Raw genomic sequence first — 16628 nt, 5'->3', positions numbered from 1 at the left:
TCCTTTTAATGCTGAGTCACGGGAGATGGTTGTGTGCGGAGGGCAGCGTGTTACTTAAAGTACCTTAGTTGTCTTAATGTTTGTGCCTCACATTTACCCTCAGTACAGTGATGATGGTATTGTTTGGGGTAGAATTCCTAGCAGTGGACTTCCAACTGAGTTGAGAATGATTTGGAAAAGGAGAGAAGAAAGCCTGGGTATAAACGAGAAAGATGAAAGAAAGAAAAAAAACAACGACTTGAGTTTTCTTGCCTGATGTGAAGGGGGTTGATCAGGTCAGGTCAGAGAAGATGGGCCAGCTGTAATGAGTGGCGTCAAGCTCCACAGCGGAATGGGTCGGAAACCAGTGATGGCTGTGAGGGGGTTGAAGAGACTGAACAGGTTGCGGGATCTGGGTGGGATAGGCGTGACTTTTTGGAGGGTTTTTTACCAGCTCTGGAACTAGAGCGAAGAAGTCCTCAGACCCTGCAATCTACGTCCTCCTCTGGGGAGTGGGAGCAGTAAGGCCTCCTTCACATGGGTCCGTGCCCCCACCCCCCATCCCAACATCACCGCGGGTAGCTTAAAGGCCGAACTGAAGGAGATGAGAGTGGGATTATGGTGCTAGGGAGTGGTTTTAGGTTCAGGTCTGTCTTTCATACGGAGACCTTGATGAAGAGAAATACTGGGAGCTGGTGAATTAAATGCAGCTCTTACTGGCTGCCTGCGAAGTGCAGGGCGCTTGGTCAGATTCCGCTGGGTTCTGCCTCCTGCCCCTCGAGGCAGTTATAGTTTAGTAGGAAAGACAGATGTCTGCATACAGAACTAATTCAGAATGTGACACCAGTTAAAATACACAGGCAGAGACGAACTGTGACTGCAGGAATTGGCTAGGTAGCATTTCATGTAAGATTTGGCCTTTGAACTGGATCTTAAAAGAGAGAAAGCATTCTAGAAGTGCGGTGGGTAGAGGTGAGAAAGTGCAGTCTGGTTTAGAGGCAGTACCTAGTTCAGGAGAGAAGAGCCTTTGGGGGCCTGGAGGGGATGTTGCACGGTGAGACGGGAGTGCGCGTCCGCATGGCCTGGAGGGGGAAAGGCGGGGGAGAGAGCTGTAGGTGGGAGAAGCCGCGGGTGGACGAAGGGGGTGGCCTGACACTGGCAGCCAGGGAGGACCCTTCTCGGGCAGGGAAGCTTGGGGACCATGGGAGGAGGGTCGGGCGGAGGGGAGCACGTTGGGGTCGGGTGTGTGCGGCTGCCTCTCGCTCTCAGGCTGGGTGTGAGGATGGGGGGACTTGCACGCGGTCATGACCAGCAGGTGATTGGAAACGTGAGGTTGACGCTGCTGTGCAGTCAGGATTGTTGATTGGACAGTAGCTACTGAGAGATACCCGCGGAAGCGGGGAGAGGAGATGTCGCCGCTGGCTGGGTGGTGGCCGGTGATGGGTGCTGGGGTCTGGTTCTTTGGGTGTCTCTAGTGCGGTCGTGCGGAGCGCGGTGGAGGCTGGCTGAGGAGAGGGGCGGGTCTCCGCCGAGATTAGTGCTGCAGAGACTGTCAGGCCTTCCGGTGCGCTCGGTTCCTAACCCGCAGTGCTCAACAGAGAGCACGCAGCAGAGATGCACCGTGGTGCCGCCCACACCTCTCGGGGCTGGGCCTGCGTTCACCTGCGAGGGCTGTGTTGGGTTTACCGTTAGCTCGAGTGCAGCATTATCCTCGCCCCTAACAGTCTCTGTCTGGAGATGCTGAAAAGGGAATAATTAAGTAATCTGGTCCTGAACATCCCGGATCAAGGGAACGGAGGGGGTTGTGGGGAAATGACCTCTGAACCCGGAGCTCTCGCTTTTATTCTGGGCGTCTGGACGCGGTGCTTCTTGAAGTGAAGCTGGAGAAGCCAGGTGCGTAGCTCTCCGACGCCCTCCTGGGAGTCACCGCAGCAAGGCGAAGGAGCCCGTCGCGAGCGCTGGCCCCTGGCGGCCCCGCCCGGCGCTCTTCCCCTGCTCTGCTGACCTTGGATGGTTCTCTCCTCAGCGCAGAGACATTTTGAGGTGTGCCTGAAGTTCGGAAAAGTAAAGCTCGAGTACAAAGCGGGAGGGCAGGAGGATGTTTGTGATCGAGCTAGGGGACTAGACTCTCATGGAACCAGCACCTTTCCAGTTAAAACAGAAGCCACAGCCTTCCCGCACATTCCGTCGTGAGGCGTCCTCACAGACGTTGAGTCCTAGTGATCCAGCGGCCTGAAGGCAGGTGCTACCTGCCGCTTAAAAGTGGATCCAAGTATCAGAACTGTCAGTGCAGAACCAAGCTTCTCTGACTCTGCGCTTTGTAGCTCCAGTGCAGAGTCCTGGCCAGAATGGACAACCCTCAGCTCCGGTGTGCCGGGCTTGTTGTAAGCTCTCTCGCCCCTTAGCCACCCCTTCCCTCGATGACATTCCCAGATGGAATTCATCTTTCTCCGTTGTAGGAGCTAGGTTTACATTTTCTTCTAGAAGGAAATCACCTGTGCCAGAAGCCATCAAGGGTTAACTGCCTGAAATGGGCTGTGTGAGTTTTCCTGCCTTAGACCTCTAACTGGGTGAGTCTGTAAACTCTGTTTTCTCTAGACAGTGGTGTTTGAAGAAACTTCCAGATGAGGTCAGACGGCTGATTAAGCTCGTGTCCTGCTTCTGGCTCTGCTGCCTTGCTCACACTTCAGGCTCTGCCAGCAGAATCTCACCAGAGGCTTTGTGCCGTGTGGATTCTGCTGTGTCATGGAATGATGGGGTTCTTTTCTACCTTGCAGAACTGTGGAAACAGAAGTGTGAAAACACGCCTTTTAAAATGTCCGTTCTGTTTCCTTGACTCACTGCGGTCATAACTTTCTGTTCTGCGGTACCACGTTGCAGGAGGGTGGACAGGAGCCCGTGTGTCTGCCTCTCAGCATTTGAGAGCAGGAGGGACCCAGCCTCTGGCTCTCTTCAGACAGCTGAAAGGATTTTAATGAAGGAAGGGAGGATCTAGGAAGAGCCTCACTTTCCTGGAGCCCATATTATTTCAGTGATACTGAGGACAATTCGGGGGGTTTGCCATTTCCCGACTTCTGTCACATATGGTCTCATTGGATCCTCGTGAAGTAGGAGGTTGAAGGACCATCATCCTGTTTTGTGGATAGAAAAGACTAGCACCCAGAGTGTTGGCATGAGTTGCTTAAGGGACACAGCATAACTGTCAAACTTGGGATTTGAGCCTAGTTTTGTTTTTGTTTTTTTATCTCCAAATAGTGTTTTTTAACACCTTTTTTTCTTTTAAATTTTATTTTAAACACTAAGCTACTCTCAGGCTTTCTGTGTCAAGTTTGTGGGGTCTCCTGTTAAAGGTTACCCAGAGGGTGAATGGGCAGTCCAGACATATATATTATTTAAATCCTGTATCGACTCGAAAACTAAAATTGTTGCTTTCTTGGAATAATTTGGAAGGCAGGCAGCACCGGGTGGCGGGCAGTAGCTTAAAGGGTGCTTGGTTTTGCTGTTGGTGAAGCGCTGCTGTTGGCAGAAACGAAGGAACCCATGAGGTCCGTGGACTGTCGGACCCGGGAGGCCGTGAGAAGCGAGCCCCGAGCAGCTCGCCCCAGCTCCTGACTCCCCGCTCGTGACCGCCGGGGACGTGGCTTTCGGTCCAGGTTATCTGGGACGGGTGTGCTCTAGGAGGAGAGCGCTCCGGTTTCCTTCCAGAGCCAGTGCTCTCGGCCGCAGTCTGCTCTCTGGGCACCGGGCTGGAGTCTGTCACGGAACGGAAGTGGAGGTGCCCCCGAGCGAGGAAGGGGCTCATCGCGGTGTGTGGCTGTTCCCTCCGCAGTGGGCGACCTTGAGGATGGAGCGAGGCGCCAAGGAGAAGAACCACCAGCTCTACAAGCCCTACACCAACGGTAAGACGGGGTGTCCGTCCCCCTGCACAGCGGCCCCCGGAGCTGCGTTCCCAGCGTGCTTTCGCCCAGCGGGCCGCTTGACCGGGCTGTTCTCTTGCAGGAATCATTGCAAAAGATCCCACGTCACTAGAAGAAGAGATCAAAGAAATTCGCCGGAGTGGTAGCAGTAAGGCTCTGGACAACACTCGCGAGTTTGAGCTCTCTGACATTTTCTACTTCTGCCGGAAAGGGATGGAGACCATTATGGACGATGAGGTGACAAAGAGGTTCTCGGCAGAGGAGTTGGAGTCCTGGAACTTGCTGAGCAGGACCAATTATAACTTCCAGTACATCAGCCTTCGGCTCACCGTGCTCTGGGGCTTAGGAGTGCTGATTCGGTACTGCTTCCTCCTGCCCCTCAGGTGAGGCAGGGCCTAACCAGATGCCTGATCTGCCTGCCCACTCCCCCGGCCCCTCCACTTTGCTCTCCCACTTTAGAGAGGAGGACAGTACCGTTCTCTCACCGGCCAGGCCATCTGGCTCTCGGAAGGCTGCACCGGGGCTTGTCCTTTAAGGGCCCTCGGATTGTCTGCGTATCAGATGTAGCTGGGTTTCTCAAAGACAAATTGCTTGTCTGGACTGCCTAAACACAGGGACGGGGAGCACGATGTCCTTCCTGGCCGCCCCTCCCCGGGCCTGGCTGATTCTGGTCCTGCAGCTTCCCCTCCAGGACAGAGGCAGTATTGATCTCCCAGTGTTTCTGTACACGTGCTATTCTGAGTATGTCTTGCCGGCTGCTGGTACCTTCGGGCCCTATTTCCTATTGCTTCACAGCGAAGCTGGGCCTCTGCCAGGGTTTTAAGCCAAAAGGAAGGGTAAGACCACAGGTGCGTGAGGGCGGCGCAGCCATCAGTAGGCCGTCCCGTCATTCTGGCTGCTGCCAGTGCCTGCGGAGAGGGTGTCGGCTGAACGCCAAATCCATGGTGTCCTGCCACTCTGGAAGCGGAACGCCCTCTGCTTCTCATAGGCCTGCCCGCGTTTCTAGGGACCCGGACTCCTGTCTGGGTCCAGGTGATCAGATCTTGTGGGGGGGGTTTTGTGACGCCCAGTTCCATTTTCACACGTCCAGTTCTGTACTCGGGGCACAGATTTGTCTGCTGTGTTGTAACTTGTCTTCTCGTTACAGGATAGCTCTTGCTTTCACGGGGATTAGCCTCCTGGTGGTAGGCACAACGGTGGTGGGATACCTGCCAAACGGGAGGTGAGCAGAGCGCGGGCATCCGAGTCTACAGGTACTGGGGGCGGCTCCTATCTTGAAGGCCAGGCCACTTCTTTGGGCGTAGCCCAAACCACAGACTCTTAGAAGGAGAAAGTAACCCAACGACAGCAATGACATAGGCAGGAAAGTTTTTTTCCAGCTGGTCTTGATCTTTGACTGTTCTTTTTGCCCTCCAGCCCTCACACTCTTCCCATTTTAAAGACAAAAGGGAGAAACCACAAGCCCGTAGTGTCCAGGACTAGCAGGTTTTATAGCATGTTGAGTTTTGAGCATTCTGCTGTGTTGATGAATTGGTAAGAGGATAAGACGTGTAGGTAGGGCCTTTTTGTTTGTTTGCTTTTTTTTTTTTAATAAGAGAAATGGGCTCATTCTGGGAAGTTATGGGGCTGGCAAACCTCTCTTTTCCCTGGGCTGGTGGGGAGGTTTGACTCTCTGGCCTTTGCCCTGCCTCTGGGTGTTGACCAGCAAGAAGGAAAGGAATCTAGGAGACTCAGGTGTGTGTGCTGGAAATTTTAGGGCTGTGATTTCTAAGCGCATATCCTTGTGTGAATTTGAGTAGCCCTCATCATTTCTTTATTTATCTGTAGACAGAAAGATGCTGATACAGAGTTTTACCATAGACACTAATATTTGTAAAAATACTCCTCAGTCATAACGGCCATAGGCAGTGATGGTTAGGTGGTTGGACTCCGCACCTTTTCCTGTCTTCCTATATGTATGAAAAATAAAAACAGAAATCTCTGTCCTGTTGTCGCAGGTTTAAGGAGTTCCTGAGTAAGCACGTTCACCTAATGTGCTATCGTATCTGCGTACGAGCCCTGACGGCCATCATTACCTACCACGACAGGTGAGGGGGCTCGGGGTGGGACAGAGGGGTGCGCTGGCGTAACACGGGGGGCTGGCAGCCGGCCCGCGGGCCCTCAGAGCGTCGTTAGAGCCGAGGAAGCTGCCGAGGCCAGGCGTGAGTTCCAGATGAATTGTTTCACACTGATTTTTGTTGCTTTGCCTACAATTTAAACGCAGGAAGAACCGGCCTAGAAATGGCGGCATCTGCGTGGCCAATCATACGTCTCCCATTGACGTCATCATTTTGGCCAGTGATGGCTATTACGCCATGGTAAGGCCTCTCTCTGTTGCTCCTTTAGGCTGGTCGGGGCTGGGAGCTCTTTCTTAAGGGTGTGAACAGGTAAGCACGTTTTTATACACGGGCCTGACCTAGGTTGTTGCCTTTGTTTCTGTGGCCTTGGGGACTCCTTGGGACCCGGATGTTGTGAGCAGAGTGAGCACCGTGGGGAGGGGTGAAGGTGGGGAGGGAGGATTTGAAGGCACTGGGCTCGGGGGCTTTGGATAATCTGCCCAGGGAGGGCGTTGGACACAGGTGTGCTCTGCTTCACGGTTCGTTTTAGGGTTTTCAGCTGTGTTTTTATCAATAGTTACACATCTCTGGTATCACTGATTAGAAGGAGAATTTAAATTCAGAGAGTCTAATGGTGGTTCTGAACAGTGAGAGCCTGTGGTTACTGATAAAGCGTTACGGGGTGAGAGGTTGGGGTCTGTGTCTCAGGGTACCTGGGGGCTTGCGTGAGGACGGCTTCACTGCCCTTGCTCCTTTGTCTGAGAGTAGGTGGGGCAGGTGCACGGCGGCCTCATGGGCGTCATCCAGAGAGCCATGGTGAAGGCCTGCCCCCACGTCTGGTTCGAGCGCTCGGAAGTGAAGGATCGCCACCTGGTGGCCAAAAGGTAAACAAGTGACACAGTCTGCGCTTAGGGGAAGCTGTGCCTCTACAGCCTTCTGCACTGAGCCCCGGCTGCTTTCAATAGTAGTGTTTTTCTGAAACATGGAGTATAAAAAGTATCAAAACCCTAGTGTTATTACTAACCCAAGGTAGTAATGTTTGTAACCTTTTTTATTCATTGTACCCATTGTAATGAACACTGTATGAACTTTTAATGTGATTTGATTTTTTTTCTTAATATTTATTTGGTTGTGCTGGGTCTTAGTTGCGGCTTGCCGGCTCCTTAGTTGCAGCACGAGGGCTCCTTCGTTGCAGCAGGCGGGCTCCTTAGTTGCGGCTTGCCAGCTCCTTAGTTGTGGCATGCAAACTCTTAGTTGCGGCATGCATGTGGGATCTAGAGAAATCTCAAAATGAATTCATTGTCACAAATGAAAAGACACTTAAGGCAACAGAACAGAGTGCAGTTCTGTTTTCAAGGTAAAAAAAAAAATGTAAACATGGTGCAAGTGATGGCGAGAGCTTTGCCGTAAATTGAGAGGAAGCAAGCCTCAGCCAAGACCCACTCCTCAGGGATGGTGGGTCGTCCCTGAATTCCCTGCGCTGCGTCTCAGGGGGGCTGCAGGTCCCACCCAGCATGGCTGTAGGAAGTCGAGGGTGAGCGTTTCTCGAGGCTGCTCTTTGCCGGACTCTGTGGAGGGTGAACCCTTTAGACAGTCCTAGGTCTGAGCCATGGCCCCTGTGCACAGACTCACGTACTTCATTGAACAGCTGTGCACATTAAGTAGTAATCATCCGGTGTTCCCTGTCCTTGGGAGTTTTGTCTGTTAGCCCATGGGTTTATAAAAGAGAGGGTCGTGTTCGTTAACCTGCTTTTCTACCACGTCCAGCGTCACGTCTAGGCAGGGTATCGATAGACGCCTTTGGGTGACGATGGACGTGAGGCTGTCTGACCCTTCGTTTTATTTTCCTCTTGTAAAGGCTGACCGAGCACGTGCAGGATAAAAGCAAGCTGCCCATCCTCATCTTCCCGGAGGGTAAGCTTCTGTGTGGGGAGGCCGTGCAGGAGGGTGAGTCCAGTGTTGTGTTGGAGCCCGGGCCCTCACCCTTGTTGGGGGGGCCCTGTCTTCACTGAGCAACGTGGGGGCCCTTTAGATCGGTCGTGGGACTGAAAACTCAGAGGATTCAGAATATGGACTGAGAGTGCCGCCGTGTGGCCTTCCCCGTTTCGGGAGCCCCTTCTCTAGTGTTGCTGACAGGCTCCTTGAGCTTTCTGCAGGGTCCTCCCTGGACCCTCCCGAGTCGGCCGGGGCCTCTGGCCTCTCATCTGGGCTGCCGTGGGAACCAGGGAAGACGGTCCTATAAGAAGAGAAGAGGACGCAGCGCAGTAGTCTGTTCATCTGTTTTCAGTGTGCGTTCAGGAGCTGGGGAGATGGCAGGTTTATCCTCTTTGAAGAGCCATTAGAATGATTTTTATTATTATATTTAATCCTTAAACTCCTAATCTCTGGGGTAAAGGACCGAAGGAAATAGCATTTTACTCTCTCCTGCGTTTTAGGAACCTGCATCAACAATACGTCTGTGATGATGTTCAAAAAGGGAAGTTTCGAAATTGGAGCCACAGTTTACCCCGTTGCGATCAAGGTACGAGCCCTCTGAGGCCAGGTGACCACCGCTGCCGCTGTGACGTACAACGGGGAGCTGGGCCCCCTCTGCATGGAGCAGCCCACACTGCGGAGCCCTGAGCTTGGTGCATCTCCCCCACTGGTTTCTCTTTCCTCCTAAGCCCCGCCGGTGTGGAAGGCAGTCCACCTGAGGGGCTTCCTGTGGGCACGGGGCTGCCCAGCTGGGTCTGTGCCTTTGGTCGGTTAGAGGTAAGGGTGGGTAGGTGCAGATGTGTCCTTGCTGCTGGAGGAAGAGAGAGCCCCGCTGCTGTGGCTCCCGTGGTTCGCGTGACATCTGACAGACCGAAGGCCTTTCGTGAAAGTAAAGGGGCCTTAAAGGAACCTGTTAGTCTGCCCCACCTTTTAGGAACTTGAACCTCTGAGAGTCCAGACTTGCTCAGGAAGATGGGACGCACTCAGCCCGTTTCCCCTTTTCCTCCTCCTCTCTCTCCCCCTCGTATCCATCTAAATTTATAAGTAGATACACGTAATTATTTCTAAAAGAATGCTGTTACACTACTTCCTCAAAAAAACACAGCCTTTGTCACTGTGTTTAGAGTATTTAGATTGACGTCTCAGATTGGGGTAAGAGTGAGTCAGAGTTGCCGTTAGAATTTAGTCTCCATACTTTTGCGAGCGTCTTTTGTCTGCAAAGGCTTCTGAAGAAATATTCCTCATTGTCACCTGGCAGCACAACTGGGGCATTTGGGGGAGGAGATGTTCTTCTTGGTTAAGCGGACACTTTCCAGCCACGCTGCTTTCCCAGGTAGGCCGAGCACCAGGGCAGGGATGGTGAATGAAGAGTGGCTGCACGGTTACAGGTCCCTGGACCAGGGCTGCCCACGGGATTCGTTGAGGATGCTGGGTCTGGAGCAGCAGAAAACGTTCTGTTCGTAGTGTGTGCCGTGGGTGTGGGAACGGGGAGAGATGTTTGCGTTGCGTGCGTGCGTCCCGCAGTTTAATGTCCTGGGAGCCCAGTGCCTCACCCCACGTGTTTATTAAAAACCGGCTGCCGCACAGAAGCCCTTCGTGCTCACTCCAGAGCATCGGTTTGGTGCAGCTGCATCAGCATCCCCTGGTGGGGCTGTGAAAAGGCAGATCGTTGGGCCCCGGGCCTGGAGTTTCTGAACTTGCATTTCTGACCCGTCCCTGGGCGCTGCTGACACTGCTGGTCGGGGACCACACTGAGAGCCTGCTTGCTCTTCGCCACTTTTGGAACATGGACCCTTGGACAGTCATGCCAGCTCCAGGACATGGGTGTGTAAATTTTCCTTCCACCCACAGGTTTATTAAAGCTCACATGTGATTAAGAACTTCTGCTTCCCAGATACTTTTCTAGTTTCTGTGAAGGCGTCATTGGTAACCAAACTTGCATGACCTTAGCGGTTTTAAAGCTCTTGTTACATTTCCACCAAAATTAAGCCATTGTTTGACTTTGAGGAATGTATTGGCTGTTTTGAACTTTTGCCTTGTTTTTCTCTCTACGGTGTCTGCCCAGCATGGAATAGAGAATCAGCCCTCAGCTGAGGTTTCTCTCCAGTCATGCCGTGTAAACTGTAACAGCACTTTCTTCCAGTCACACACACTAGCTCCTGTTTAAGACTCGTTCTTCTCCCATGTTTCCTCGTGGTGTTATAACATGAACCCTTTTAAGCCTTCTGTAGTTACCTCCGGAGTTTTTAGTTTCTATGATTAAGTCTAAATGTCTTCATTTCTGTAGTCAGGTGTGCAATTAGGCAAAATTCTCTAATTTTTATTCTGAGAATCATAAAATTTCGGCTTGAAAGGCCTGAAAAAAAATCATATAGTTCTAACCCAGCCCCCTCGCCCCCAAGCGTAAGAACCTGCACTGGGGCATCTTGGCCGGTGTCCCTTCCCAGGGTCTCCGGGGAGGGGCGTCCTCCACACTGGTGACAGCTGGGTCCTGTGAGACGACTCGTGAAACTGCATCTCCTTTGGTTTTTTCACTCGGGTCCTGGGTCTTTGCTTCGCAGTCACACACTCCATGTGACGGCTTGTCTCTGAGAGCCCTTCAGACGTGCAGTGGCAGTTCAGCCCTGACCCTTTCAGGCTTTCTCCTCAGGGACCGGTTCCTCTCGCTGCCTCTTGTGTAACTTCCTGCGGCAGCTCTCCCTCCCGACTCGCCTGCACTAGCTCTTCTGTTTGGGGAGAATGAGGGTCGCAGCTGCGGCCACATGGCCCACAAAATGCCCCTGAGGCACAGCCCTCGCCTCCCTCGGAGCGGCTGGCAGGTGGCAGTATCCGATGCCTGCCCGCCCGCTGTGGCCGCTGCGACTTCCTCGGGGCAGTGCGGCCTCCTCACACGGACAGGCAGCTCCGTTAGAAGCGCTGTGACACAAGCAGAGCTTTCTAGTTGTTTTCTCCTTGGTCTGGGCACCGGAAGCGATCTTTGAAAGCTGGCGGTTGTGTAAGAAAGTCTCTCTCTGTGGAGGTACGTGTCGGTCTTTGTGAGTGTGTGACGTGACAGGAGGGGTTGATGGAGCCGGTGGGGTGAAACGTTGGGGATTGTTGACTCAGGGCCTGGATCCCTGGAGGATGTGCTCCTCTTCTGTGTGCGGATGTGCTTGAGGACTTGAGGAATAGACAGTAGACACCTGTGAGTGAGACAGGCCCCTGGATCAAAGAGGGAGGACCTTGGAGGAAGGCCGCTGGTCCCCCTGAGTGATCTGCGCTCGGGGGTGGATGTGCTAGGTGTCACACGTGCCCAGGTGTGGGGCTTCTGCGGAAGCGTCCACGTAGGGGGCTGGGAGTAGCGTCCTAGTACCGGTCCTGCCCCGGGCGTGGCAGGGGGCGTTCAGCAGAGCTGCCGTTGACGCTCACACAGGTTAGAACTCCTGACCCGTTGACGCTCACACAGGTTAGAACTCCTGACTTCTCACTGTCCGGCGTTCCCTTGTCTTGCAGTATGACCCCCAGTTCGGTGATGCTTTCTGGAACAGCAGCAAGTACGGGATGGTGACGTACCTGCTGAGGATGATGACCAGCTGGGCCATCGTCTGCAGCGTGTGGTACCTGCCTCCCATGACGAGAGAGGCCGAGGAAGATGCCGTCCAGTTCGCAAACAGGGTGAAGTCCGCCATTGCCAGGCAGGGAGGCCTTGTGGACCTGCTGTGGTGAGTCAGAGCTGGATCTTAGCAGCCGAGTCCAGGAGGATGGGAATTTCTGAAGCAGGTGCTGGGTGGTTGACTCCATTTACGAAGGATCCTCCTCTCCCTGGTGTGAAGAAGGAGCCCACCAGTCCTGGAGAGTCAGCAGTTTGACTCACTCTCAGAAGCCCGGGATGTTTGGATGAAGCGGTGCGTTTGGCGCCCCCTCCTGGGGACACAGTCCACCTGAGCACCGGGACAGCCCTGTCTCTGTGGGCAGGGACTCCGTGCCAGCCTGGAAACCTCAGAGGAGCATTGGGCTCTCTCATCTCGTGTATTTGGCAAATTGCACCATCCTTAGAAAGGCCAGTTTTGTGTTTTTGTAGCTTGTTACCTACTAGAGCCGGAGTTGGCAAACTTTTTCTGAAAAGAGTCAGTACGTATTTTAGACTCTGGGCTATGTGGTCTCTGGTGCAACTGCTTGACTCTGCCATTGTAGCGGGACAGCAGCCAGAGACAGTGCAGGAGCGGGTCCGTGTGCCAGTGAAACTCCACTTACAGACGTGGGCATCGGGTGGATTCAGCCCGTGGGCCATGGTTTGCAGACCCTTACACTAGGGTGTGAGGTAGTTATACTCCAGCTAACAGGAGGTTGATGTGGTTGAACACTGGGTCAGGGGGACTGATTCCCCCCTCCTGGGACCCTTAGGTTTAAGTGCAGGGGTCAGCTCTGGAGTGCATTTGACTGACTGGGCGTTTAAGCTGACCTGTAACCTTTTTTTTAAAATTAATTTTGTTATTGGAGTATAGTAGATTTGCACTTGTGTTAGTTTCTGCTGTACAGCGAAGTGAATCAGCAATACATATGCGTATAGCCACCCTCTTCCAGACGCCACTCCCACACAGGTCACCACAGAGCACAGAATAGAGTTCCCTGTGCTACACGGTGGGTTCTTCATAGTGCTTATCTTTTATATATCATAGTGTGTATGTGTTAATCCCAGTCTCCCAGTTTATTCCTCCCCTCCCCTTTCCCCCTTGGTAACTGTTAAGTTTTCTACATCCGTGACTCAATTTCTGTGTAAATCCGTTCATTTGTATCATTTTTTTTAGATTTCACATATAAGCGATCCCACGATTTTGTCTTTCTCTGTCTGACTAATTTCACTCAGTGTGGCAGTCTCTGGGTCCGCTTGGCCCTTTTTAAAAATGCTGACGTTTATTGGGCACCTGCTGGGCGCCAGACACAGTGCCGCTGCCGCTGGTCTAATCACCTCACCTCACCCTCAGTAACTCCATGAGTAGGAAAATCGTCACTGCCATTTTTCAGATGAGAAACTGAAACTCGGAGAGGTTAAGTAACTGTCTTTCAAAGCCACAGAATAAGCCCTGGAGTCGCAGGTTGAGCTCAGGTCTGACCGGCTTGAATGTTTAGCCACTGCCCCACGTTCCCTGTCGCTGAAGCCCAGCGAAGGCAAGGGTGGCCGCTTTCCAAAGGAGGCCTTTGCTGGGGATTTTAAAGGACGTGGCAGGTGTCAGGGCTCCCAGGGTAAGGTGGGTCCGGTGGTGAGGGCTTCACCAGAGACTTTTCCTACCAGCCCGCCTCCACACTCAAAGTGTGAGAGAAAGACTGCGGTGGGCTTGGGTCTGCATCAGTCACTCAAGATGGTGATTCTAGGGTGCAGGCAAGGCGTTGGGGTGTCTGTCAGGTGGGGGGAGACTTTGAAGAAGCGAATCCACGTTTAGAGGATTTCTTTGGGGCTATTGGAGGAGGTGGGTTAGCCCCAAACTCTGCGTTACTTCCATTCCCTTACGGGACCATCCCTTGAGCGCGAAGAAGTAAGAACTTGTATTTTCCGTTGTGTTCATTTGCGTGAATTTGGAGAATCCCGGCGTCTGAATTGTACAGATTTTATTTTACAGATCAGTTTTACAGATTCATTATAAGTCCTGGTATTTCTTAAAGCTTGGCTCACCTTCCATAAAGCCAGGGCCTCCTTTGCTTTCTGTAAGGTGAGGATGAATGTTTGAGCAGAAAGAACTTTGAACTCCTTGGCAGGTGTGAGCAATTAGAAAGTACCCTGGATAAGAGGGGTGAGCTCTGACCCCAGGGCAGGGGTGAGAGTTGTAAGGTGGAGAGGGTGGGTCCCACAGGCCCAGGGCCTGTTTCCGAGGCCACCGTGACGAGGGAGCTGCTGCGACTCTGGCGGGCTTCTCCGGGTGGGAGCAGCACGGGCAGCCGGTGGGGGCGCACCTGGCCGGGGCGCAGGGCGGCCACGGGGCTTCTCTGGGCGGGAGCGGCACAGGCAGCCGGTGGGGGCACACCTGGCCGGGGCACAGGGCGGCCACGGGGCTTCCCTGCTCTTGCATCCAGCCCTCCTCTTTCTCTCGTCAGGGACGGTGGTCTGAAGCGGGAGAAGGTGAAGGACACGTTCAAGGAGGAACAGCAGAAGCTGTACAGCAAGATGATCGTTGGCAACCATGAGGACCGGAGCCGGTCCTGAGCCCGCGCTGCCGCCCGGCCACCTCCGCCCAGGACGCAGGCGCCACGGGCCGCTGCGCACACAGGACTCTTCGGGCTTCTTCGAGCCGCCCGGGCTGCTCCCAGGACGAGCTGCCTTCTTGTTCCTTCTCCGCCAAGTCGGCGGGAGGAGTGCCATTAAAGTCCCCTCGCCACCGTGCCCGTGCAGCCTGAGTGCTGGGCGAGAGCCTGCCATCCCCACTCGGGACCCGGGGTGCGGTCTGTCCCCGAGACCCGCCTGCGGGCGGGGACCTCACCAGGCCAGGCCCGCCCCGAGGAAGGCGCAGCCTCGGGGCCCCGCAGACTCGAGAAGAGAACATGTGGTCTGCAGGGGCCCTCGGCAGACTGACGGTCCCCGGCCTGGGCCGCTGGCTACGGGGCCGGGCGGGCACGGGGACCGGTCCTCCCGCTCCGGCCGCACTCTGCCAGCTCGGCCTCGGCTGCCCCGCTGTCCCCTGGGCTGGGGGTGTGGCGACACCTACCTCACCGGGTTGCTGTGGCAGCTCGCGCGCTACCACGAGGGGAGGCCTGTCAGCTCAGCGTTGCGGCTCCAGGGCCCAGGGTGGGGCGGGATGAGGGGAGCTGGAGCTGCCCACGGGGCTCCAGGTTTGTTTCTGTGAGTAAATAAAATTGTCTTCGATGGTGACTGAATTGCAGGGTCTTTTCCTTCACGCGCCCTCTCCTGGCTGTGGGCCCGAGCAGCATCCTTCCCGGCAGTAGTCTGGTTCTCTGACTTGAGCCGTCGCGGGGACTTGGCTTCTGGAACGGGGACTAGTGTGGGTGGGAAGAAGGTAAAGCCCTCCTGTTAGGTGTTTGCGTAGCTCTGGGTGGTTTGGGATTCCCCACACACGGTGCCGTGGGATTGGAGGTGTGTGACGGCGGGTGGAGGGCGTGCAAGATGGTCTGGAGGTGAGGGCGTGGGAAGCGACGAGAAAATCCCCAGACAGGGCAGCAGCGGGGGCTCTGGGGGTTGGGTGCCCCGTGGGCTTCATGCAGCAGAGGGAAGCCGCTGGCCACCTGCGCCAGCCTGTGGTCACCTGGAGGCAGGTCCGAAGCCAGGCCCCTTCCCCCTTATGGCTTCAAGACTCGCCTGAGTTCACATCCCTCAGGGGAGAGCTGCCTCTCCCACAACTTCTCCGTCTGTCTGTCCGTCCGTCCCTCCCCGCTCCCTGCTCTGGCAGAGCAGCCACCACACCCCTCAGGGTTTTGCAGCGGCCACGGGGAGGGTCAGCTGTCCAAGCCGCCCCCCAGCCTCGACGTGGGGAGGCGGTGGCAGTGAGCCTGGCTCCAGGGGCTTCTGACCTCAGTCTGAGTCTCCACCCAGCTGCCGGCTGCTCCTGTCCCCTGGATAGCCTCTCATTTCCTCCTACCCGCCCCTGCCAACGGGCGGGAAACTCTGTTTCTCTTTCTATTCCATTTCTCTCAAACTAAAACACTGTTAGGACAGTAAGAACAGCCTCTTATGAACTGTTTTACAAAATGTGCAAGAATAAACAGTGATTTTTAGTCTTTTATAGGCAGTACTGTTCAGTATTTGCAAGCTGTCTGGGGACTTCCCTGGTGACACGGTGGTTAAGAATCCGCCTGCCAGTGCAGGGGACACGGGTTCGAGCCCTGGTCCAGGAAGATCCCACATGCCACGGAGCAACTAAGCCCGTGCGCCACAACTACTGAGCCTGTGCTCTAGAGCCCGTGAGCCACAACTACTGAGCCCATGTGCCACAACTACTGAAGCCCATGTGCCTAGAGCCCGTGCTCCACAACAAGAGAAGCCACCGCAATGAGAAGCCCGCGCACTGCAACGAAGACCCAACGCAGCCAAAAATAAATAAATTCTAAAAAACCAACAAAAACACCATTAAAAAAAAAAAAGCTATCTGGAATGATCTTTACAAACTGGTCTTAAAGATCAGGTTCCATTTTTAAAAGTTCCCTTTTCTTTCTGCCATTCAGTATGTTTATTTCATAATTTTCATAGGTACTTCAAACATTTTGCTTTTAGTTTTCTCACATTCTTTTCAGCACATCTGTCTGTTGCTGATGGCATAGCAGAGGACTGCAAGAACCTGGTCTAGAATTGCTGCTATGTAAAGAAATACTTGTGGAGACTAAGTAATGGTTCTTTTCACTGTTACCAGCTGAGAAGGGATGTGAATTACGCCCCTATAAATAGAAATTTTTATTTAGTGCTTGTAACAAGAGTACAGAATCATCAGACCACTCCATCCTTTTAAACTGGGGACCCTGCAGGCCCCCAGTTATTCATAATTGGCTTGGGATAACTGAGTCGGTCTTGTATGGTTAAACCTCCTGACATTTAGGAATAACAACAACGAAGCAGGTAAAGCAACGTAATGTACAAAATACGCTCACTTCTGGGATCCCAGCACCCGGGAGGACAGGTCTTGGAATGAAACCAAGTGGTAGTAAGTAGTGGGATGAGTACTGGCCAGCATCAAATCACCTT

The 16628-nt window shown here is 53.9% G+C and overlaps 1 protein-coding gene across 2 annotated transcripts in view; it reads left to right on the top strand.

Moving 5' to 3' along the window:
• Window positions 1–14807, top strand: part of GPAT4 (glycerol-3-phosphate acyltransferase 4) — a 31573-nt gene extending 16766 nt beyond the window's left edge. Inside the window, exons 3-12 of one of the 2 annotated variants that reach the window (XM_024765164.1) lie at window positions 3809–3878; window positions 3979–4279; window positions 5044–5118; window positions 5894–5983; window positions 6160–6253; window positions 6761–6876; window positions 7851–7906; window positions 8428–8513; window positions 11459–11667; window positions 14036–14807. In XM_024765164.1, the coding sequence (XP_024620932.1) occupies window positions 3809–3878; window positions 3979–4279; window positions 5044–5118; window positions 5894–5983; window positions 6160–6253; window positions 6761–6876; window positions 7851–7906; window positions 8428–8513; window positions 11459–11667; window positions 14036–14144 (1206 nt within the window). In that variant the 3' untranslated portion in view covers window positions 14145–14807. The remainder of the gene's footprint in view (window positions 1–3808; window positions 3879–3978; window positions 4280–5043; window positions 5119–5893; window positions 5984–6159; window positions 6254–6760; window positions 6877–7850; window positions 7907–8427; window positions 8514–11458; window positions 11668–14035) is intronic. The other variant, XM_024765163.1, reaches the window with a different exon arrangement.
• The last annotated feature ends 1821 nt before the right edge of the window (window positions 14808–16628 follow it).

The sequence above is a fragment of the Neophocaena asiaeorientalis genome, unplaced genomic scaffold (genome assembly GCF_003031525.2).
Source record: "Neophocaena asiaeorientalis asiaeorientalis breed wild unplaced genomic scaffold, Neophocaena_asiaeorientalis_V1.1 scaffold14, whole genome shotgun sequence".
NCBI classification, from domain to species: Eukaryota; Metazoa; Chordata; class Mammalia; order Artiodactyla; family Phocoenidae; genus Neophocaena; species Neophocaena asiaeorientalis.
Note: the sequence above shows the minus strand (reverse complement) of the source record. Positions and strands in the feature narration are given on the sequence as shown.